This window comes from Bombina bombina, chromosome 1, assembly GCF_027579735.1.
Source record: "Bombina bombina isolate aBomBom1 chromosome 1, aBomBom1.pri, whole genome shotgun sequence".
Taxonomy (NCBI): domain Eukaryota; kingdom Metazoa; phylum Chordata; class Amphibia; order Anura; family Bombinatoridae; genus Bombina; species Bombina bombina.
The window spans coordinates 534,063,176-534,087,426 of record NC_069499.1 but is presented as its reverse complement, the minus strand read 5'-3'; the positions used below and the strand labels follow the sequence as shown (position 1 = coordinate 534,087,426).

Sequence of the window (24,251 nt, the reverse complement as noted above, 5' to 3'; positions counted from 1 at the left end):
CCTAATTTGCTGCCCCCAACGTCGCCGCCACAATAATAAACATATTAACCCCTAAACCGCCGCACTCCTGCCTCGCAAACATTAGTTAAATATTATTAACCCTTAATCTGCCATCCCTAACATTGCCGCTACCTACCTACATTTATGAACCTCTAATCTTCCGCCCCCAACGTCGCCACCACTGTATTAAACTTATTAACCCCTAAATCTAAGTCTAACCCTAAACCTAACACCCACTAACTTAAATATAATTTAAATAAAATCTAAATAAATATTCCTATCATTAACTAAATTATTCCTATTTAAAACTAAATACTTACCTATAAGATAAACCCTAAGCTAGCTACAATATAACTAATAGTTACATTGTAGCTATCTTAGGGTTTATTTGTATTTTACAGGCAAGTTTGAATTTATTTAACTACCAATAGCCCTTAAAAGGGCCTTTTGCGGGGCATTGCCCCAAAGTAATCAGCTCTTTTACCTGTAAAAAAAATACAAACACCCCCCCAACAGTAAAACCCACCACCCACACAACCAACCCCCTAAATAAAATACTATCTTAAAAAACATAAGCTCCACATTGCCCTGAAAATGGCATTTGGATGCGCATTGCCCTTAAAAGGGCAGTTAGCTCTTTTGCAGGATCCAATCAGCCAATAGGATTGAGCTTGCATTCTATTGGCTGTTCCAATCAGCCAATAGAATGCAAGCTCAATCCTATTGGCTGATTGCCTCAGCCAATAGGATTTTTTCTACCTTAATTCCGATTGGCTGATAGAATTCTATCAGCCAAGAAGAATCTAAGGGACGCCATCTTGAATGACATTACTTTAGGTACCTTCATTCAGCTTTAGTCGTCGGATGAAGAGGATGCTCCGTGTCGGGAGTGCAGCGGTTTAGGGGTTAATATGTTTATTATAGTGTAGGTAGGTTGCGACGACATTGTGGGCGGCAGATTAGGGATTAATAAATATAATGTAGGTGTTGGCGATGTTGGGGGCAGCAGATTAGGGGTTCATAAGTATAATGTAGGTGGCGGCGGTGTCCGGAGCAGCAGATTAGGAGTTAATAATATAATGCAGGTGTCGGCAATGTCAGGGGCGGCAGATTAGGTGTTAAAAAGTGTAGGATTAGGTGTGTTTAGACTCGGGGTTCATGTTAGGTGTAGACATAAATTTTATTTCCCAATAGGAATCAATGGGGCTGCGTTAGTGAGTTTTACGCTGCTTTTTTGCAGGTGTTAGACTTTTTTTCAGCCGGCTCTCCCCGTTGATTCCTATGGGGAAATTGTGCATGAGCACGTACTACCAGCTCACCGCTGACTTAAGCAGCACTGGTATTGGAGTGCGGTAATGAGCAAAATTTTGCTCAACGCTCATTTCTTGTCTTTTAACGACGGGTTTCTGAAAACTCGTAATACCAGCGCTGTAGGTAAGTGAGCGGTGCGGGAAAACTGCTCGTTAGCACCGCACAGACTCTAACACAAAACTCGTAATCTAGGCCATTGAGTGATAAAAATTATTAAAAAAAAATATTGCATTAAAAATTTATAAGGGCTCAAATATATGAAGTCTCTGGTGTTAGAAAAAAAGGCATGCAAAAGGCTTTAACATAGACATACATATATATACAGTATATGTATATATGTGTATATATGAGTGTACAGATGTATTTATTATGTATTTATATGGGTATATATGTATTTACAGAAATATATAGACATATAAACACGTAAGTACATATGAATACATATATAGACATACTGTACATATATATATATATATATATATATATATATATATATATATATATATATAAGTGCATTGAAGACTTTTGCAGTCAAGTCGGTGAAAACATGTAAAATCATATATATGCAATATTAATTTTTACTACATTATTTAACTTTGTATTTACTGTAAATATTTACATTCCAATGTTCCTCACATAAGGGAATATGTTCTAAATAGTTTAAAATAGATATTCTTATATATGTCTGTATATATCAATACCTATATATACTCATATATACAGTATATGATATAGGTATAGATATATATTTTACCAAATAAAAACATTACATATATATAGAAATGTGTATTTAAGAATAAATAGAATATATTCTTTTATGTGAAGAACATTGAATTTGAAATATTCATATTTCATGTTGGGTTAGCGCACTTGAGAAAACCCGATCAGATTTGCACGCAACTAAGGGTGTTATGTTTTCATTAAATAGTTTTATTGGTTTTTTTTGCATATAACAATAACAACATTGGCATAAAGGGCATATGTGCAGTGTGACAATGTATACATTCATGGTAACAATGTTGATTATTATTACGGCTTTATTACATATCAAGTCATTTCAATTTCGCCCTCTGTTAATACCTGAGGAACATAAAAGAAAGAAAAAAGGGGAGTAAAGTGGGGAGGTGAGGTAAAGGGGAAGGAAGGGGGGAGTGGAGGATTATAGGGAGAGGAGGTAGTGAGTATAGTGTATAAAAATCAAAAGAGAGAGAACAGCACTCCATGAGCTAGAACAAAAGCTAGAATAACTTCCATGCCTGTTCATTTTTATTGCAACTCCTCAGGGTGCACGTTCTTTTTGCACACTATGCCCCTTCACAGAGAAAAAATATCCTGTAGCATATCAGTCTGACCCTGCCCAATGACATCCAGTGCCGAAATACCAGGCAATTCTTCTCTGAACAAGGGGAGCAACAACCCCAGATGTTCATTTTGGCCTACTTTGGGCTTTGTCAGTGAGGTGCAGTTGTATCTCTCTAAGGGCAAGTGTGCATGGAGTCCACGTCTGGTTTCCCCATTACTCTTAGGGTGACCCAAGATCAATTAGCATAAAAATCAAAAGAGAGAGAACAGCACTCCATGAGATAGAACAAAAGCTAGAATAACTTCCATGCCTGTTTATTTTTATTGTAACTCCTCAGGGTGCACACTCTTTTAGCACACTATGCTCCTTCACAGAGAAAAAATATCCTGTAGCATATCAGTCTGACCCTGCCCAATGACAGTCCAGCACCGAAATACCAGGCAATTCTTCTCTGAACAAGGGACGCAACAACCCCAGACAATCGTTTTGGCCTCCTATGGGCCTCGTCAGTGAGGTGCAGCTGTATCTCTCTAAGGGCAAGTGTGCAAGGAGTCCACGTCTGGTTTCCCTATTACTCTTAGGGTGACCCAAGAGCAATTAGCATAAAAATCAAAAGAGAGAGAACAGCACGATCGTTTGGGGTTGTTGCTTCCCTTGTTCAGAGAGGAATTGCCTGGTATTTTGAAACTGGACTGTCATTGGGCAGGGTCAGACTGATATGCTACAGGATATTTTTTCTCTGTGAAGGGGCATAGTATGCTAAAAGAACGTGCACCCTGAGGAGTTGCAATAAAAATGAACAGGCATGGAAATTATTCTAGCTTTTGTTCTATCTCATGGAGTGCTGTTCTCTCTCTTTATGCAAATTACTAGTGAGTATAGTGTACTCCACGATATATTTTGTCTATCTTGGAATCAGTCAATCTAAGTATTGTACGTAATGATAAAGGCAGTTTTGTGTTCTCCTAATGTATCGAGATGTGGGTGTGATATCAGATGGAAGCTCAGTAAGATAGTTTGTACTTTAGTCTTGGGGTTTTTGTTCTCATATGAAGGTGATGTCTAATATGTAGTCTTGTTTTTCTGATAAATGTATAATGCATTTTCTAATACATGTGTAGGGATTTGTGTAGTTTTCCACAATCTTGGGATTGGCCGTTTGGCACAATTCAACCTGTATTGGAAGAGTTTTCGTCTAACTTGGCACAGTATTTTTGGGAGATCATTAATTAGGATCATTGCTGGAGTAAGTTCTATGTTTATCTCTAATATGTCATTAATGCATCTGGATACCTCATTCCAATATTGTTGGATAAGAGGGCAAGTCCACCATATGTGCGATAGATTGCCTATGTCTCCACATTTTCTCCAACAGAGTGGAGATGCTTGCAGATATATAATGTGTAGTAATTTTAGGGTTAGGTAAAGGGTGTTAGGTTTTTTCCACTTTTTTGTGCTCCATTGAAGTCTATGGGGAAATAAGTTAAAGCGTCCGCGATATTTAAGTTCGGCTTTTAGCGCCCATCAGGTTATCGCTCATGCAAAAATCTTTTACTTTCAACTTGTAATACGAGCACTACCCGACACGTGCAAAAGGCTCCATCTACCGAAGTTAACTTGCGAATGGGAATGATAAATTACGCTACACTTAAAATCTATCTCTTTAAGTACAGTTTACAGTTCAGGAAACCATTTTTATAATGGCTAATAAAATGGTATTTGATCAAGAAGAGAGTAATATGATACAAATGTTTGCGAAATACAGGAGTGGATGCATCATTTAGGGAAAAGTCTATGGGGTCTGTTTATCAATGCGTCAACTGAAAATACACTTGAATTCCGCGTCGTATTTGTCACGAGAATGATCCGCCATAGTTATCAAAGCGTCAAATGTTGAAATTTGTGACGTAATATACGATCTTGTGATCTCAATCCAATGCAGATTATTGCTTGCGTCATTACAGATGTTTCAAATTCAGATTCTATTTGACCCTTTTCCCAATTTATCCAACATTTAACAGGTACGCTCGCGTTTTTTTTTCCGACGCAGCATATCTAGTTTTCAATCCTCTACCTTTGAGGTCGCAAACGCTATAGAACTCAATGGGAGTCTGAAAACACAGAAAGCTTATGTTCGATGCTTCAAGAGAATGAAGTATATTACATAATAAAAGTAAATTAGAAACTCTATTAAAATTGTATACCCTTTCTAAATCAAACAATATTATACATTACTACTTATGGATTATGCTACACATTTGTCACTCATTACAAAGCAAGGGGACAATATTATTTCTCCAAATTTGTTGAAAAGTTTTGCCCCAAACTTGTCGCACTAATAGATATAGAGATAAAAATAAATGACACAACATAATATAGCTAACTTCCTTTTTATTTTTTGTGAAAAATCTATGTGCACCATGTTTAAGCCATGTAATACAAGTCCCACTCTCCACTTCGCACCAATTTTGACTCAACACTTTTCGCACCAATTATGACGCAAACTCCTAAACAACCCAAACACTATTGAATTTTTCAACCACTTTTGATTGGAATATGCATAATCACATGATTTATGACATCAGCTAATCTGATTCAAATATACATTTTAAACTATCACTAACTAATCAAATTGCTTGATACTTGTGTCATTGATCACTCATCAGAACTTGTGCCATTTGTTACATTGTGTATTATACTTTGAAAGTATGTTTATGTGAAGTTAGAACTAAAGATAAATATTGATGCTGACATTTGGATACACAGTGTAATATTTTAGACCAGGATTTTAAAATTTGAATTGATGTTTGATTCAATATAATCTTAAATTGATAGCTCAAAGGGATAGCCCACCAAACATTAAACTGTCATGATTCTAATACAGCAGAAATATCTTTACTGTCATGCAATTTTCAGTGTATTTCTTCCTTCTCTTCAATTTCTTTTTCAGTAAGAAATGTCATCTTATATGCCAGCCCATTTTATAACACATGTGAAGGGGTGGTTTTTAAAACTAGATTGCAAGCAGGAGGGGTTGCACAGGTACAGAGAGAAAACTGTCTCACCTCTTAAAATATCCATTGATTGCAAATAAATTTATATGATACTCTGATTAAATGTTATATTTGCAATTATTCCTGCTCAGAATAATAATAAATCTACACTATATACATATAGTGATATAAATAAACACAGAGGTATGAAAGACAACATTGTTTAGAACAAAAAAAGGAATTTAGGGACATGTCTCTAGTCAATATGTAAATATGTTTGAGAGAATCGTGCTTGTTCATGAACAGTAATGAAATGGTATAAATAAAGTTGGGAAAAACCCGAATAACTACAACATCGATGACTTAGTTAACAACAGTCCGATGCTCATCGCACTGTACTTGACGCACGTGTTTTTGACGGCTTTTTTTATAAATAAGTGTATCGTATTCAGATCCGTGTCAGCAATGTCTGGCGAGAGTTTTGATTCCGGCAAATGCACTGAGATTGACACTCTGATAAATAGACCCCTGTATATCAAGTCCCAGCTGTTAAAGGGACAATGAATCCAAATTTTTTTCTTTGGTGATTCAGATAGAGCATGCAATTTTAGGAAACTTCCTTATTTACTCCTATTATCAATTTTCCTTCGTTCTCTTGCTATCTTTATTAGAAAAAGATCTAAGCTATTTTTTTGGTTCAGGACTCTGGACAACGCTTGTTTATTGGTGGGTGAATTTATCCACCAATCAGCAAGAACAACTCAGGTTGTTCACAAAAATGGGCCGGCATATAAACTTACATTCTTGCATTTCAAAAAAAAGATACCAAGAGAATGAAGAAAAGTTGATAATAGGAGTAAATCAGAAAGTTGCTTAAAATTGCATTCTCTATCTGAATCACGAAAGAAAAAAATGTGGGTTCAGTGACCCTTTAAGTGAGGTAAGGGATGTATAAGTAGATTGCTTTAGAGGGTTCAAACAACAAGTTATATAGCAAACAATAATATTCTGAAGAGTCACAAAAACCTCTGTTCTTGTGGGTAAAAAAGCACAATGTAATTCAGGGAACACTACCATGGACATTTGGAATAGCTTTGGGAGACACAGCAGCCAATTAGGTTCTGTTCTTCAAGCGGAGAACGACAATTTGCTGTTTTGTTTTTGTATTTTAATCCCAGCTAAATAAAATTGACTTTTTAAAACATTTAAATTCCTGTTAGGAATAAACTATTTTTCATGATTGGAAACACAAACAACACATTATTAAGTTAAACTATTTCACTTACACTTGTCCAGCTGTATATATATCCATCAATATTTAGGACTGGCAGAATGTACAAGTCTATATTCCTCAGGATCTTTTTCATTTGTTGATCTTTTTGGTAGTTTTGTACAATCTAAGGAGTGGAAAAAAACAGAAGGGTTTTCATATTAAAACTTCAATACATTACTATTTCTTGTCTTTGCTTTTGATGCTTATAGACTTGTGAAAAGATTTTTCAGGCACTACATAGTTCAGCACTGCAGGTTGCTCTTGGGTTAGGAGATTCACAGCATTGTTAGCTTTATAAAAATGACATTTTTTATGATTTATTTATTATACCTCCTACTGTGTTTAATATATTTAAAAGGATGTGCAACTCAAAATTGAGATGCACATGAATGCATTTCACCCTTGCATAAAATAATTTTGGCAATGCTCATATAGTAGCAAACATTCTTCTAGTAAAATGCTCATTTCATAAGCCCCAAACACTGCAACTACTCATAGTTATACTGACATAAAAGTAAAACTTAAACTTTTATGGTACAGATACAACTTGCAATTTTAAACTACTTTTTTATTTAATAATTTTATCAAATGTTCTTATTTCTCTTTTCTCTTGGTATCCTTTGTTGAAAAGCATACCTATCTAGGTTCAGGAGCAGCAGTGCACTACTGGGAGCTACCTGGTGATTGGTTGCTGCCCACATATGTCTTTTGTGATTGGGTCACTAGATTTATTCAGCTAGATCCCAATATTGTTGGTAAACTTTAACTTTTTCTGTTTGCCCTTTTAAGCCCTCTGATATCAGAATCATAAACAGGATTGTGGGATCTCATTGCTTAAAGGGATAGTCAAAATTTAACTTTCATGATTCGGATAGATCATGCAATTTTTTTTTTTTTTTTAATTTCTTTTTTTATTGAGGTAGGTATAATAAATAACACATAAGCAGTACAAAATAAGGAAAAGAAACAATAAGTCTGAGAAATGGCAATAACATTCTAGATACAATTCGCTTGAGTCTATTACAGCATAGAAAAAACAAAGATATCTTGATATACCACATTGTATAAATAATAACTCATATTGTCAAATTGTATTACCTATGTTTGTTAACTCATATTATTAGTATTACACCTCCTGTTTTTCCCTTTTTTTCCCCTTGCCCTTCCCCCATCTATCTACCCCTTCTTCCCTCCTTCCCCCCACCCCCAGGCAGAGGAAGGGGAGAGGAAGGAAAGGAAAAAAAAAAAAAAAAAAAAAAAAAAAAAAAGGGGAAAGGGGAAGAAGAAGGACCCCCAGCCCTCACCCCCATCTCCTACCAAAGATTTAGCAACACCAGTTCAGAGTTCCTGAACGGAAAGATTATTGTTTCTATTTCATTAATTGGGTAGCCTTTGATGAAGGCTGACCATTTCAGGAAAAAAATTTTTATGTCTCCCTCGTTATCGATATTGGTATCCCTTTGCTCGATCATACATTGTTTCTTCAAACAGTTTTTTACCTCTAGGATTGAGGGGGTCTTTGAGCCTTTCCAGTACTTGAGAATCAGGTATCTGGCAGCTAAAATTGTGAGAATAATTAATTTTTCCTGAGGTTGTTGCCGTACTCCCAGTTGAAGACAGAAAATAATCTGTGTTAAAGTGAGTGTCAGAGGAGCAACCAACAAGTTTTTATTTATCCAAAATTCAACTCTGTGCCAAAACTGGCGTATTTTTGGACAGTTCCATAGCATATGGACCAGATCTGCAGCAGCAAGAGAACACTTTGGACAGACCTTGAATTCTAAATTATGTATCTTGTAGCCTAAGGCTGGAGTAAAGTATGTTTTATGCAGAATTTTAAGGTGTGCTTCCCTCCATGTAGCAGAAAGAGTGGCCCGAGACACTCGGTCTATTGACCTCTGCACATTGTCTGGCTCTATCGGCTCTGAGGGGATTAAACTGGACCAAGTCATTGCTATGTGTTCCAACACGGGAATACCCTTGTTGGCATTAAGGAGTGTATAGCAGGGGGTAATTGACATATGTCCAGCTTTCATCAATGTCAGCCATTTTTCCAATTTGCCTAGGGTCCATGACCAATCTGTATTCCTAGTAATTTTTGATCCATAGTGTCTAAGTTGCAGGTATGCAAAAAATTCCTTATGTGATAGATTAAATTCATTTTTCAAGTGTTCAAATGTTTTTATAACATTTGAGTCGTTTTCAAAGATTTGTTTAACTTTTACCAGCCCTAGATGGGACCATCTATCGAATATAGCTCCCTCAAGACCAGGCTGAAATCTAGGATTTCCTTTTATTGGTAGGTATTGGGATATACCACAATCCAATCTTAGGGCAGTCCCTATTTTCCACCAGGCTTTAATCGGATTTGAGATGCTTTTAAGCTTTTTAATTTCGGGGGGTAGCAATTTAGGTGCACAATGTACCAGGCCGGCAAGATGATATGGGTGACTAATGTTTGCTTCCAATGAAATATTTGTAACATAATCTTTGGAGAGGATCCAGTCTGTCACTGTTCGTGCAAGAAAGGCCATGTTGTATTGCCTAATATCTGGCAAAGCTAAGCCCCCGTATTCCTTTGCTGAAGTTAGTTTAGTTAAAGAAATTCTCGACTTTTTCCCCTGCCAGAGGAATTTCCCGACTACCCTATTAAGCAGTCTAATATCCTTTCCATATAATATTAATGGGATGTTTTGTATTATATACAAAAGTTTTGGGAGAAGAATCATTTTGTATAAAGCTATTCTCCCAGATAACGAAATAGGTAAATTTTGCCAAGATTTCAGTCTCTCACAGATCATTGTTACTATGGGTGTTATATTGACTTTGTACAGCTCAGTGAATCTTACTGGTATAATGATACCCAGATATTTAAATGATTCCGAGACCTCTTTAAACGGACTATCTTGAATTGAATCGCTATTTTTATTTAACCAAAATAATTCTGATTTGGAGGTATTGATCGTGTACCCAGAGAAGGAGCCAAATTGTTGAATGATGCTAAGCAAATTGGGTATGTTCGACTTTGTATTTGAGATATAAAGAAGTATATCATCTGCATAGAGTGCAGCCTTCATTACATGTCCACCCAGATTAATGCCCTCAATACTCTGTCGGATCTTTATTGCAAGGGGCTCTATGGCAATATCGAAGAGGAGAGGGGACAGAGGACACCCCTGTCATGTTCCCCTTTGGATTATAATGTCTGAGGATAATGAGTTGTTTACTATTAGCCTAGTAGATGGGCTTGCGTGTAAATTATGAATAAAATTAGCAAAGTTATCTCTAAATCCAAATTTAGCTAAGGTGGCAAACAAATGGCTAAAATAAACTGAATCAAATGCCTTAGCCGCGTCAATAGCGACTATTGCAAGATCCTCCCCACTCTCTGCCCCTCTCTCTCTAGTTTGAAAGAATTCTATCGTCAAAAGGACCTCCCTGATCTTAGAGGTGGAGTTGCGGCCATGAATGAATCCTGCTTGATCTTTGTGAGTAATATATGTGAGACTGCCTTGGAGCCTACGTGCCAAGATTGAGGTAAGTATTTTATAATCCGAATTCAAGAGGGCTATCGGTCGATAAGATTCCCTGTGGTTGGGATCCTTGCCTCCCTTCAGAATCAAGGTTGTGAAAGAGGCTGAAAAACTAGCTGGTATAACATTGCCATCAATAAGGAATTTGTTGTATGTTTTACATAAATATGGAACTATCTCTGGGATTAAGATCTTATACACCTCATTGGGAAGGCCGTCGGGACCTGCTGCTTATTCATTGCTGATTCAAAAATCGTTTTGCTAACTTCCTCATTTGATATCGGGTTATTCAACATAGTGTTCATTTCTGCTGTGATTGAAGGACAATTCACCTGATCCCAAAAGTGCTCAGACTGAGATTTATCCGAAGTTTCCGCAGAGTACAGATCTCTATAGTACTCTGTAAAGGCCTCTAAGATGTCTTCTGATTTTGTCAGTAGCTTTTCTCGGTGAAGAAGTCCTCCAATCACAGGGGCCCTATTATCTCCCTTGACTAGCCTTGCTAACATTTTACCTGATTTATTGCCGAACCTGTAGAGTTTGGCCTGGAATTTCAATTCTCTCTGTGTTTCCACTAATAATGCCATAGCGTCTCTTTCGCTTTTAGCTTTTATATATTTAGCCCAGTGGAAAGGCGTATTTTGGAGCAGATAACGATTATATGCATTAATAACAGAGTTTGTGACCTCTTTTTCTCTCTTTTTCAATTTTTTAGATATCATGGCAGCATAAGCCGTTATTTCTCCTCTGAGGACTGCTTTAGCCGCTCCCCAGAAGATTTCTGGGCGGTCAGCATACTCAGAGTTAAAATGAAGGTATTCCTTGAATTTATTGATCAAGTGATTCTTAAATTTGGAGTCATTGGCCAAATAATATGGGAATCTGAATCTTGGAGGGAGATCTATGGATCGATTTAGCTGTATTTCCAAGAAGATAGGGGAATGATCCGACAGAGTTATAGGAGTTATTCCTGCAATAGTTTTCATTGTACATAATCTATCATCGATAAGAAAAAGATCTATTCGAGATAGAGTTTTATGAGCCTTAGAGAGGCAAGTATATTCTCTTACATCAGGATTTTGAATCCTCCAGATGTCTTTTATGGCTAAATTCTGAGTTAGAGTTTTAAATATTTTTGTTTCAAGGTTGTCTCTTTTTTGTTTTAATTGTTTATTAGTCTGTCGGAATCTATCTAACGGGGATTGCGGCGCCATATTAAAATCCCCTCCCAATACCATATAGCCTTCTGAGTAAATTAATATTTTGGATTGTAGCATATCCCAAAACTGGTGCTCAAGCGTGTTGGGTGCATATATATTACAGAGAGTAAACAATTGGTCTTGAATTTTAATTTTTACCAACACAAACCTCCCCTCAGGGTCCCTTTCAGAGTGAATTAGTTCATAATTTAATCTTTTTCCAATCAATATGGCTACCCCTCTTTTTCTCCCAAAACTGGGAGAGGCAACAACCTCTTTTACCCAAGAGCCTTTCAATTTTTTAATTTCGTCTATATTTAAGTGTGTTTCTTGCAGGAAGGCAAGATCTGCCTGCATTTTTCTTAAGTGAGAGACAATGGCTTTTCTTTTAATGGGAGTCGAAATACCACCTACATTCCAGGATATAAATTTAACTCTATTTAATTTTTGAGTCATCAGTTAATATTAATAGGGCAGTTGTGACAGGGGTAGGAGTGGGGGCGAGGGAGGAGGGGGGAAGGAGAATAAAAAGAAGAAAAAAAGGAGAGAGAAAAAAAAAAAAAAAAAGGGGGAAAAAGAGAAAAAAAAAAAAAAAAAAAAAAAAAAGGGGAAGGGGAGGGAACATTGGAGTTCCAAATACTCATTTAGAACCCCATAGTTTCTCAATTCAATACTCAGCAGAGAATTCTCCTCTACTAAGTTCTTAATCCAATAGTAGACCCCTTCTGAGGGCTGCTCTATTTTGGAAGAACCCATGTCGTTCTAAGGCCTATTAGTCTGATTGCTGTCTATTTGTTGCTGTCTATCCACACTCTGTTTGTACTGTAGATTCTATTTTAGAGAAGAAAGTCTCAGCTTCACGAGCATTTTCAAAGAGATATACTTTATCTCGGACAGTTATTCTGAGTTTGTGTGGGTATAATAGTATTGCTTTATATCCTCTCTGTATGAATTTTGTGCATATTGGTGCCAATTCTCGCCTCCTAGAGGCTGTCTCAGCTGAGAAGTCTTGAAATAAGAAAATTTTGGCACCATCTAAGCTAATTGGTTGTTTCTTTTTAAATTGTTGAATTATATTAATTTTATCGAGGTAGTTTAAGAAACGTACAATTGCTGGCCTGGGCCTATTTGTGTTGTTATCACTCGGAGGTGGGCCAATTCTGTGGGCCCGTTCTATTATTATATGAGAGGTAGGCATTTCTAGGAGTTGCCCTAGAGTCTGAGTAACAAACAGAGAAAGATCCTCATATTTTTTGACCTCAGGTATTCCTATAATCCTTATGTTGTTCCTACGAGATCTGTTTTCTAGATCCTCAACTTTTAATATTAGTTTTTGAATTTTGGAATTAGTTTCCTCTATACTGGAGCTGTGTGTTATGGTAAGGTCCTCTAGGTCCGAAATTCTCTGTTCTGCCTCCTGTAGTCTACCCGAGAACTGCCTAATTTCCTGGGAGAGCTGTGCTATATCCTGCTTTATCTCTGATCTTAATGTTTCAAATTTAGGCGTTAGTGCCTCTGATATATTAGAGACCAGACTTTGAATATTTAAGGTCTCTGTAGCAGGATTGGTGATAATTGTGGTAGTATCTGTTACATTTTCTGTAACTCCTTTAGTTTTTTTGTCCTTGTGTCTGCCCGCCATGCTTGGAGAGATAATTCTAGGGGAAGTGTTTAAAAATCTTTCCATAAAAGAGGTGGAGAAGGAGAAAAAAAAATAAAAAAAAATAAAATAAAATGAAAATGTGTGACTGGGTGATTGTGAGCTTGTGAGTTATGGACCCAAGTGTCAATTATAAGTTGCAATTGTGTTTAATGTAAAAGAGTGCAGTATAACAATATAGGGGGTGTATTTGATTAGGTGTTAAAGTGAAAAGAAAAAGATGAAAATTTTTGAAGGGAAAGTGAATTTAACAAAGGTGAGTTTATATTATAAATTGTGTGGGTGCCAACAGTGGTAATGTGTGAAAAAAAAACAAAAACAAAGTGGTGACCTATAAAGGATGTAAGTTATTTAGGTGATTGGTTGCGAATTCTCCAACCAAGCAATGGCAGAATTAGGTCAAGGCAGCCTAGTTCTACTTCCCCTGTTGAACTAACAGGGGTAAGACACACACAGAAGGAAAAAAAAAAAAAAAAAAAAAAAAAAGACAACCCTCAGGAGTTTTCACTTACAGACTCTAGAAAGCAGAAATATTTCTAATTGTAATCTATGAGCTAGTGAAGCGGATTTTATGATACAACCTTTCTGATGCCCTAGAAAAGGATTTTTTTTTTTTTTTTTTTTTTTTGTACGAGGGGGGCTATATATTTTTATTCTTTGGTTGGGATGATCATATTTAGTTTAGTTTTAGATCTCTGCGCTCTTCACTTCTTGAGATATGGTTAAGAGAGTTATTACTATTAATTCAAAAAATAATTTAGTCCTTGTTGAATTAGCTTATGTTTGATAATGTTTAATAAAAGCAGTCTTAGCTAATTTTACTATGTTATTAAGTTCAGTATCGGAGCAGAGTTCTTTCCTTTTTTCCTATTTCCTTCTCTCCCCTGATAGAGATTAGTCTATTCAAAATAGAAAAATAAAGGTATATCAATATTTGTGTCTCTGTATAATAATAGGGGGTTAATGTTGCTATATTATTTAAGCAGCTTTTTATATTTCTGTACGATGTTACTATAGTAATTATATAGAAAATCACTGTTACAATCCTTCTTAGAGACCAATAAAATAGAAGCTTTTACAGTATTCACACAAGTTTAAGTATCAGAGCTATACCTGAGTGAGATTATGGTTATATTGTTCAGGTTTTGTTTACCTGGTACCACTGAAGTAGCACTATTACATTTAGTATATTTTATACATATCTCTGATATCTTGGTTGGGGAAGAGATATCTGCAAAAAAAAATTATCAAGTTATTATCAGTGTGTTCTATAAGATAATGCTTTCAGATCTTAATCGTAATATATTTTATAGTTAGGGTCGCCCCGCTTTTATTGGAGGTTACAGGTAAGTGTTTAGGGTAGGATCATGTTAGATGTTTTACCGGCACTTATAGGCAAGGGTATTGATCTAATCGTAAGTAAGGAAATAGAGAAGTTATATCTGGCTGCTCAATAGATTTTGCAGCCTGTACGTTATTTCACATAAAAAGTTTGTACATTTACACCTGTCATAAGTATTTCTATATACAGAAAGAGGCATTCATATCTCACTTTGTTAGCGTGGGTAAGTGAAATAATTCTACGATTTTCTATATAATCATTTCTAAGCCCCCAAAATAGAAAAGACCTTACACCATATGCCTATATAAACATATTCTAGGCACTCTTTGATCGTTTTGTTAAAGTCCGCTATATAAGTGAAAAAAAGTTAAGCATATGATACAACATGAATCAGTTCAGTTACTTTTAGCCCACGGTTTTATCATGGGTTATGTAAAGAGTCCATCTTTAGGTAACACTCTTGATGTGAGTTTTTGTTGGAGAAAAATAGGAAAAAGAAAAAAGAACAAAAAAAGTTCAGATGAAGGTTCTGGTAACTGTCAGATTACATCAAACAGGCGTAGATGTTGTAATAAACATATATGGAGGCTGGTAATGTTATTTTTTTAAGAAAAAAATACTGAAGGGAAAAGATGCTTAAGTCACTTTAGTTGTTGCATACTTTACCGGTTCCCGACAAGAGGCACACGGCGTCCCAGGTATCCTCTCCGAAGGACCGGGCTCCCCCTACACGCAGCACCGGTGGGAGGGGAAGCCTCGGGCAAGCAAGGAGAGGAGAAGTCCTGAAATGAGTCCCCCAGCAGAGGGGGAAAAATCAGCACAGACGCCGAGAGATTGCAGGTGCTGGAGTCCTAGGTGAGCGGCACAGCGAAAGGACGTAATCCAGGCCCCTCGCGCAGCACCGGTGGGAGGGAAGATCCGGACCAATAGGAAACAGTGCCCAAGATTTCACTGCGTCTCCGCTCACCTCCGCCACCAAGGCGCCGCGGATCCAGGCGCACGGCGACCAGCGTCCAAGCCAGCGATATCCGATGGGTCGAGGACCTCCCGTTCCAAACCAGGTAGGAGATGCGGGGGTCAGCAGGGTTGGAACGCCGTATGCCAGAACCGGGTCAGGATAGTATGTTCGCCTCCAATGTTTTTAGAGGCCAGGTGGAGTTGAGGCCAGGGTGACAGTAGTCACTTCGGGTCTAGATTTTTTAGATCATATCACAGTTTCTCTGTCCAGAGTTCAGGTAGATTTCTGCCCTCTGAGCTAGTGAGCCGTTCACAAATAACAGCAGCGGGAGAACAGAGTTCAGAGTAATGCTAGTTTGGGCAAAGATCCGCCCTTCTGTGTTTCTTCGCTATGTATTATAGCAGGCTATTAATGCTTTTATTGCTTAGATGTCAGAATGGAAGATTTTACAAAGGCTGTGTAGGTCCTTGGGAATACTACTGAAAACAATTCAGTGCTTTGGAGTGGCACTAATGTGGATTCCGGTAGCGGTGGTTTGAGCCATACAAGCCGCCCAGGGTCTAGGGGTTTAGGCGCAGGTTTCCCGCCATCAGGCTTGAAGGAAGGTAAATCAGAGCAGGTGTCTTGCAAGACCATACACCTGAGCTCCTCCTCCGGAAGTCCATCCCAGATCATGCAATTTTAAGCAACTTTCTAATTTAATCCTTTTTGGTTCAGCACCTGGGTAGCGCTTGCTGTTTGGTGTCTAAATGTAGCCAAGTGGAGCGATATTTTAACATGTGCCCATTGTACCATTGCGCTGGTATTACTGAGTGGAGCGCAAATATTGCTCCATTCATAAGCTAAGCCTTAGTGTTTAATGTCCCTTTAAAATTGCTGGTTGGTGGAGAATGCTGTCAACATTTTGCACCTGAGCTCAAGTAAGTAAGAGGGTTTGGATAACGGTAGGACATTAAGGACGAGAGGAGTGATAAAGGAGCACTTTATTTTAGATTAGAAATAGTGTTTATGTATTTTCTTGCTACTTTCCCTTGTGATTTTCCTCTGCATCATCATTTTTTTATGTTGTGTTTGTCTTATGAATTTAAAACAGACATCTATGAAGTTTGATTGTAAAATACTTTAGGACATCTATGTGTGCAACATACAGTTGTGCTCATAAGTGTACATACCCTGGCAGAATTTATGATTTCTTGGCCATTTTTCAGAGAATATGAATGATAACACAAAAACTTTTCTTTCACTCATGGTTAGTGTTTGGCTGAAGCCATTTATTATCAATCACCTGTGTTTACTCTTTTTAAATCATAATGACAACAGAAACTACCCAAATGACCCTGATCAAAAGTTTACATACCCTGGTGATATTGGCCTGATAACATGCACACAAGTTGACACAAAGGGGTTTGAATGGCTATTAAAGGCAACCATCCTCACCTGTGATCTGTTTGCTTATAATTAGTGTGTGTGTATAAAAGGTCAATGAGTTTCTGGACACCTGACAGATCCTTGCATCTTTCATCCAGTGCTGCACTGATGTTTCTGGATTCTGAGTCATGGGGAAAGAAAAAGAATTGTCAAAAGATCTGTGGAAAAAAGGTAGTTGAACTGTATAAAACCGGAAAGGGATATAAAAAGATATCCAAGGAACTGAGAATGCAAATCAGCAGTGTTCAAACTCTAATCAAGAAGTAGAAAATGAGGCGTTCTTTTTGATAACATACTGCATTCATCTTGCCATCAATTCTGACTAAATTTCCTCTGCCTTTGTAGCTCACACATCCCCAACAAAAACAGCAATCCACCTCCGTGTTTCACAGTAGGAATGGTGTACCTTTCATCATAGGCCTTGTTGACTCCTCTCCAAATGTAGCATTTATGGTTGTGGCTAAAAAGCTCAATTTTGGTCTCATCACTCAAAATGACTGTACCAGAAGGTTTGAGGTTTGTCTCTGTGTTGTTTGGCATATTGTAAGCAGGATACTTTGTGGCATTTGCGTAGTAATGGCTTTCTTCTGGCGACTGGACCATGCAGCCCATCTTTCTTCAAGTGCCTCCTTATTGTCTATCTTAAAACAGCAACACAACATGTCCTGTATTTCACCTGAAGTTATTTGTGGGTTTGTCTTTGCATCCAAAACAATTTTCCTGTCAGTTATGGCTGAAATTTTAGTTGGTCTACCTGACCATGGTTTAGTTTTAACAGAACCCCTCATTTTCCACTTCTTTATTAGAGTTTGAACACCGCAGATTTGCATTCTCAATTCCTTGGATATCTTTTTATATCCCTTTCCTGTTTTATACAGTTCAACTACCTTTTCCCACAGATCCTTTGACAATTCTTTTGCTTTCCCCATGACTCAGAATCCAGAATCGTCAGTGCAGCACTGGATGAAAGATGCAAGGGTCTGTCAGGAGTCCAGAAACTCATTGACCTTTTATACACACACACTTATTACAAGAAAACAGATCACAGGTGAGGATGGTTACCTTTAATAGCCATTCAAACCCCTTTGTATCAACTTGTGTGCATGTTATAAGGCCAAAATCACCAGGGTATGTAAACTTTTGATCAGGGTCATTTGGGTAGTTTCATTATGATTTAAAAAGAGTAAACGCAGTTGAATGATAATAAATGGCTTCAGTCAAACACTAACCATGAGTGAAAGAAAAGTTTTTGTGTTATCATTCATATTCTCTGAAAAATGGCCAGGAAATCATAAATTCTGCCAGGGTATGTAAACTTATGAGCACAACTGTATGTGTGGGTAATAGTTATCTGGAATGTAATCCTCACCTCTTTAACAAACCACTGGCAGAATGCTGGAGCAATCCATTCTCTTGCATGTATTCCACAGTCCATCCAGATAATCTTTTTAGGAAAACTTGATGGTTGACTTATCTGGAAGGAAGATGACGGGTTCTTGAGCAATTATATATTTATGGTAAACTTATGTGGGTTATGTCAATTGAGATCAGTTTTAACTACCCCATTGTTCCTATATCGGCATTACCATAAGTATCTATATCTCTAATTCCTTCTATGCTACTCACTCTGCATCAACACAAATTTCCATTTTCATCTCCCTTTAATAGGAATTGATAATTATAACATACAACTCTCTTTTCCCCTACAAAGCTTTATTATCCCACCCAGCAAAACGTCCACCAAAAAGAATAATTAAGTTAGTTTACCTTTAGATACTGAATTGGTCGAGACTCATATGTTGAACCAAGTGTATGCTGTGATACCAGCTCACTGTAGTTGTCTTCTACTTGTTGAAGCCAATGATAAATCTGAAAAAAATATCCATAATCCTTAAAATAAAAATCCTGTGAAAACAAGTATATTAGTGCAGGGTGAAAGGAGATTGTATTCTAGCCTTAAAAACAGATTAGATGTAAACTAAGGCCACGTTTGCACAGACCCACATTTAAGAAAGACAGAGCAAACAGGGGCGTACATCTTCCCCCCTGTTCATCGGGCATTGCGTCTAACTAACAGCAATCTGCTGCCCTTATTTACCATTGCACACAATTGTAAATGTGCAATCACGCCCTGTACTTACGCTCAGCCAATCATGCTGGAGCATGGGTTGTCAATCGCCCAAGTCAGAAATGTCTGCAGGGATTTACATATGCAACAAAACAGTTGGCGTAATGTGTTGCTGATCAAAGTTTTGCATTAACTTTTGATTTACACACAGCTTACATGCATTTGCATTACATTTTACCAGATCACAATTGTCAGATGATAAGAGTATCTATCAATCAGTATATATTTATGTGTGTGTTTAATAGCCATATACTTGATATCTCTTCTTTCTAACAGGATCTGTAGGAGAGATTAGATAACTGAAATCACAACCACAACATCTAGAGATGGCGTTTAGCAATCCAGCTTTTAAAATCTTTCATTTTCATCATTATATGATATTATTATATGATATTATAATTGAATCTTTTTAAACAGGATTTCTATTGTAAATCATACATTTTGCAAAGTTTTAAAAAAAAAAACAAAAAAACAAAAAACCCTGAAGTCACAAAAATCATGTTTTAATTTATCAAGATATACTGTATCTGGGACAATGTGTGTTCCATCTTACAATAATAAGAATATTATTCGGCAACAACAAACCTCATTCTGTACAGTGATGTTTGGAACATTTAGCGATATTTTAAACCTTGTAACTTACTCATGATTTACAGTATGAGAATAGCACAAATCCCTTTATAGACAGTGATATCAGTAGCATCTACTTTCTTAAAAATATTTGGTTCTGGATTTCAGATGAAAATCTCTCAAAATCAGAAAACAGCTTTTTCTCAATGAGAGAAATTTTAAAGTATCAAAAAGTTAAAATGTTCAGTATACCCATCATTCCAATATACTTAAAGGGACATGAAACCCCCAAAAATTATTACATGATTTAGGTAGAACATACAATTTTAAACAACTTTCCAGTTTCCTACTATTATCACATTTTTTTCATTGTCTTAGTATCATTTGTTGAAAGAGCTGTAATGCACTATTGGTTTCTAACTGAACATGTGGGTGAGCCAATGACAATCGGTATATACAGTATATGCAGCCACCAATCGGCAACTAGAACATATGTTCTTTGCTGCTCCTGAGCTTTCCTAGATACACCTTTCAGCAAAGGATAACAAGAGAAGAAAACAAATTAAATAAAAGAATTAAACTGGATAGTTGTTTCAAATTGTATGCTCTATCTGAGTCATGAATGTCTTATTATGACTTTATTGTCCCTTTAAGGCATTCACACTGTTTAACACTTATCCTGATTGTTAATTTTAAACATGTAAATGATAGTTTTTCCTTAGATACTGTACAAATGGATCAATCCAAACATCACAATGTTTGTAACAAATTTTTCTAAAAAAAATTTCACACCATTTTAGCCCATCTTCGGCCTTACCTACTCCTTTTTTGAGACATAAGTTTCAGCAGTTAAAAACAGTGGTAAATTGATCATTTGTGGAGTGTAAACGTGGTGCAAATTATTGTTTAGCAGATCCCATTGATTTATAAGAGAGCTGATAAAAGTAAACTTCAGACGATATTTAGAGAGAGCAAATTTTAAAAAGTTACTATGTAAACTGCATTAAAAAGGAAGAAATAGTGTTTAACAACCATATGGCTAGATTACGAGTCTTGCGTTAGCCTTAAAAAGCAGAGTTGAGAGGTCCCAACACTGCTTTTTAACGCCTGCTGGTATTACAAGTCTTGCAGGTACAGGTGTACCGCTCACTTTTCTTTCGCTACTCGAGCTTACCGCAAATCCCCTTACGTAAATTGCACATCCTATCTTTTTAATGGGACTTGCCTAACACCGGTATTACGATTCTTGGAAGAAGTGAGCGGTAGACCCTCTCCTGTCAAGACTCCTACCGCATTTAAAAGTCAGTAGTTAAGAGTTTTATGGGCTAACGCCGTAATATAAAACTCTTAACTAAAGTGCTACAAAGTACACTATGCCGTCCCTAACATCGCCGACACCTATCTACATTTATTAACCCCTAATCTGCCGCCCCCAACGTCGTCGCTACTATATTAAATTTATTAACCCCAAAATCTAAGTCTAACCCTAACACCCCCCCAACTTAAATATAATTCAAATAAAACGAAATAAAATTACTACAATTAAATAAATTATTCCTATTTAAAACTAAATACTTACCTATAAAATAAACCCTAAGCTAGCTACAATGTAACTAATAGCTAGCTTAGGGTTTATATTTATTTTACAGGCAACTTTGTATTTATTTTAACTAGGTACAATAGTTATTAAATGGATTAAATTAACTATTTAATAACTACCTAGTTAAAATAAGTGCAAATGTACCTGTAAAATAAATCCTAACCTAAGTTACAATTACACCTAACACTACACTATCATTAAATTAATTTACTAAATTACCTACAATTAAATACAGTTAAATGAAATAAACTAAAGTACAAAGAAAACCCCCACTAAATCCCCCTAACAAAATAAAAAAGCCCCCCAAAATAATAAAATTCCCTACCCTATACTAAATTACAAATAGCCCTTAAAAGGGCTTTTTGCAGGGCATTGCCCCAAAGTAATCAGCTCTTTTACCTGTAAAAAAAAAATACAATACCCCCCCACATTAAAACCCACCACCCACACTCCCAACCCTACTCTAAAACCCACCCAATCCCCCCTTAATAAAACCTAACACTAGCCCCTTGAAGATCACCCTACCTTGAGCCGTTTTCACCCAACCGGACACAAGAGGTCCTTCAGAGGGGCAGAAGTCTTCATCTGATCCGGGCAGAAGAGGACCTCCAGACAGGCAGAAGGCTTCATCCAGGTGGCATCTTCTATCTTCATTTATCCGGAGCCATCTTAAAGCCAGCCGACGCGGAGCATACTTTTCTTCAGACGACTCCCAACGAATGAAGGTTCCTTTAAATGACGTCATCCAAGATGGCGTCTCTTGAATTCCGATTTGCTGATAGGATTCTATCAGCCAATCGGAATTAAGGTAGGAAAAATTCTATTGGCTGATTGGATCAGGTAAAAGAGCTGATTACTTTGGGGCAATGCCCCGCAAAAAGCCCTTTTAAGGGCTATTTGTAATTTAGTATTGGGTAGGGAATTTTATTATTTTGGGGGGCTTTTTTATTTTGTTAGGGGGATTAGAGTAGGTGTAATTAGTTTAAAAAAAAATTTAATTATTTTTTTATTTTCTGTAATTTAGTGTTTTTTTTTTTTTGTACTTTAGTTTATTTAATTTAATTGTATTTAATTGGTAATTTAGTAAATTAATTTAATGATAGTGTAGTGTTAGGTGTAATTGTAACTTAGGATTTATTTTACAGGTATATTTGTACTTATTTTAACTAGGTAGTTATTAAATAGTTAATAACTATTTAATAACTATTCTACCTAGTTAAAATAAATACAAAGTTGCCTGTAAAATAAATATAAACCCTAAGCTAGCTACAATGTAACTATTAGTTATATTGTAGCTATTTTATGGTTTATAGGTAAGTATTTAGTTTTAAATAGGATTAATTTATTTAATTGTAGTAATTTAATTTTGTTGTATTTAAATTATATTTAAGTTAGGGAGGTGTTAGACTTAGGTTTAGACTTAGGTTTAGGGGTTAATAAATTTAATATAGTAGCTGCGACGATGGGGGCGGCAGAATAGGGGTTAATAACTATAATGTAGGTGTTGGCGATGTTAGGGGAAGCAGATTAGGGGTTCATAGGGATAATGTAGGTGGCGGCGGTGTCCGGAGCTGCAGATTAGGGGTTAAAAATATAATGCAGGTATCGACGATGTCGGGGACGGCAGATTAGGGGTTAATAAGTGTAAGATTAGGGGTGTTTAGACTCGGGGTTCATGTTAGGGTGTTAGGTGTAGACATAAATTTTATTTCCCCATAGGAATCAATGGAGCTGCGTTAGAAGCTGAATCTGCCCCATTGTTTCCTATGGGGAAATCGTGCACAAGCACATTTTGACAGCTCACCACTACTGTAAGCAATGCTGGTATTGAGGTGAGATGTGGAGCTAAATTTTGCTCTACGCTCACCTTTTTGCGGCTAACGCCGGGTTTAAAAAACCCGTAATACCAGCGTTGTCTTAAGGGAGCGTTGAAAAAAAATGCTTGATAGCAACGCACCCCTGTTACCGCAAAACTCGTAATCTCGGTGATAGATATTTCATTCTAATAATAGAGAAACAAAGGTTTTTTGAGAAAGGTTGATACTTTTTTCTTCTTAATAATTAATACTATTATAATGATGCCTTACCTAGTACAGGTACTTGTGCACCCTTGTAGCAGCCCTTCAGATTTAGTGAAATAAAATTAAAATACTTCAGCTTCATCAAATGTTTCCCAACCACATCACTGATTTTAGAAATGTATGTGTAATGTAATAAAACAAATAAAGCACTGTTAATGTTCAGTGGGACAAGTTACTTTAACAGGATCCCTATGCTTAGCATCAGCTTAATATTCAATAGGTCAATCAAGTAGAAAAAAACATCTCATGTACAGATAAAACTGCTGTAGCTAAACAGCATTCATAAAAACATAACTTTCTCACTTTTATCTGGGAATTACGTATTCTGTTACTAATGTGCCTGCTTGTTAAATTCATGTAACATTACATATAAAATCTGATGATGTTTACATCAGGTGTGCCTCAGGAATGGGATTCCTTTAATGTATCCTCTCCCAATAAAATAAACTATTTATTTCATGTTCTGGGTAACATTATTCAAGATCTCAAAATCATCTTTGATTGCTTCTTTCCTTTAACATTTTCAAGAGATTGCATCATAAGTAAATGTGAATATTTATTTACATACATAGATCTTATAACTTGGAGTAATTCCTACCTCCTCCATTGTGTGATATTGTTCATAGTTGTATTCAGACAAAGACCTCTTGAGTCTGGCATGCATATTTTCCTGCTGAACATCAACTACATCTTGCACATTGTGTATTAGGATTCTACAAACAAAAAATAAAATGAAGATATTAAAATTGATAATAGAGTAAAATTTGAGCGGAAATTATAGCAAATTGGTGCTAAATAAAATGAAGAATGCGTAATTCATGTTATTCCCATGGCTAGCCAGGATATCATTAGATGAAAACTACTGTTGGGTA

At 36.5% G+C, this 24,251-nt stretch overlaps 1 protein-coding gene across 2 annotated transcripts in view; it reads right to left on the bottom strand.

Moving 5' to 3' along the window:
- CPO (carboxypeptidase O) overlaps positions 1-24,251 on the bottom strand; it is a 445,436-nt gene that overhangs the window by 89,172 nt on the left and 332,013 nt on the right. For both annotated transcript variants that reach the window (XM_053698643.1, XM_053698641.1), the window contains exons 5-8: positions 23,978-24,092; positions 18,768-18,869; positions 18,370-18,474; positions 6,894-7,004 (exon numbers count right to left, since the gene is read on the bottom strand). In XM_053698643.1, coding sequence (XP_053554618.1) covers positions 6,894-7,004; positions 18,370-18,474; positions 18,768-18,869; positions 23,978-24,092 — 433 coding nt within the window. The remainder of the gene's footprint in view (positions 1-6,893; positions 7,005-18,369; positions 18,475-18,767; positions 18,870-23,977; positions 24,093-24,251) is intronic.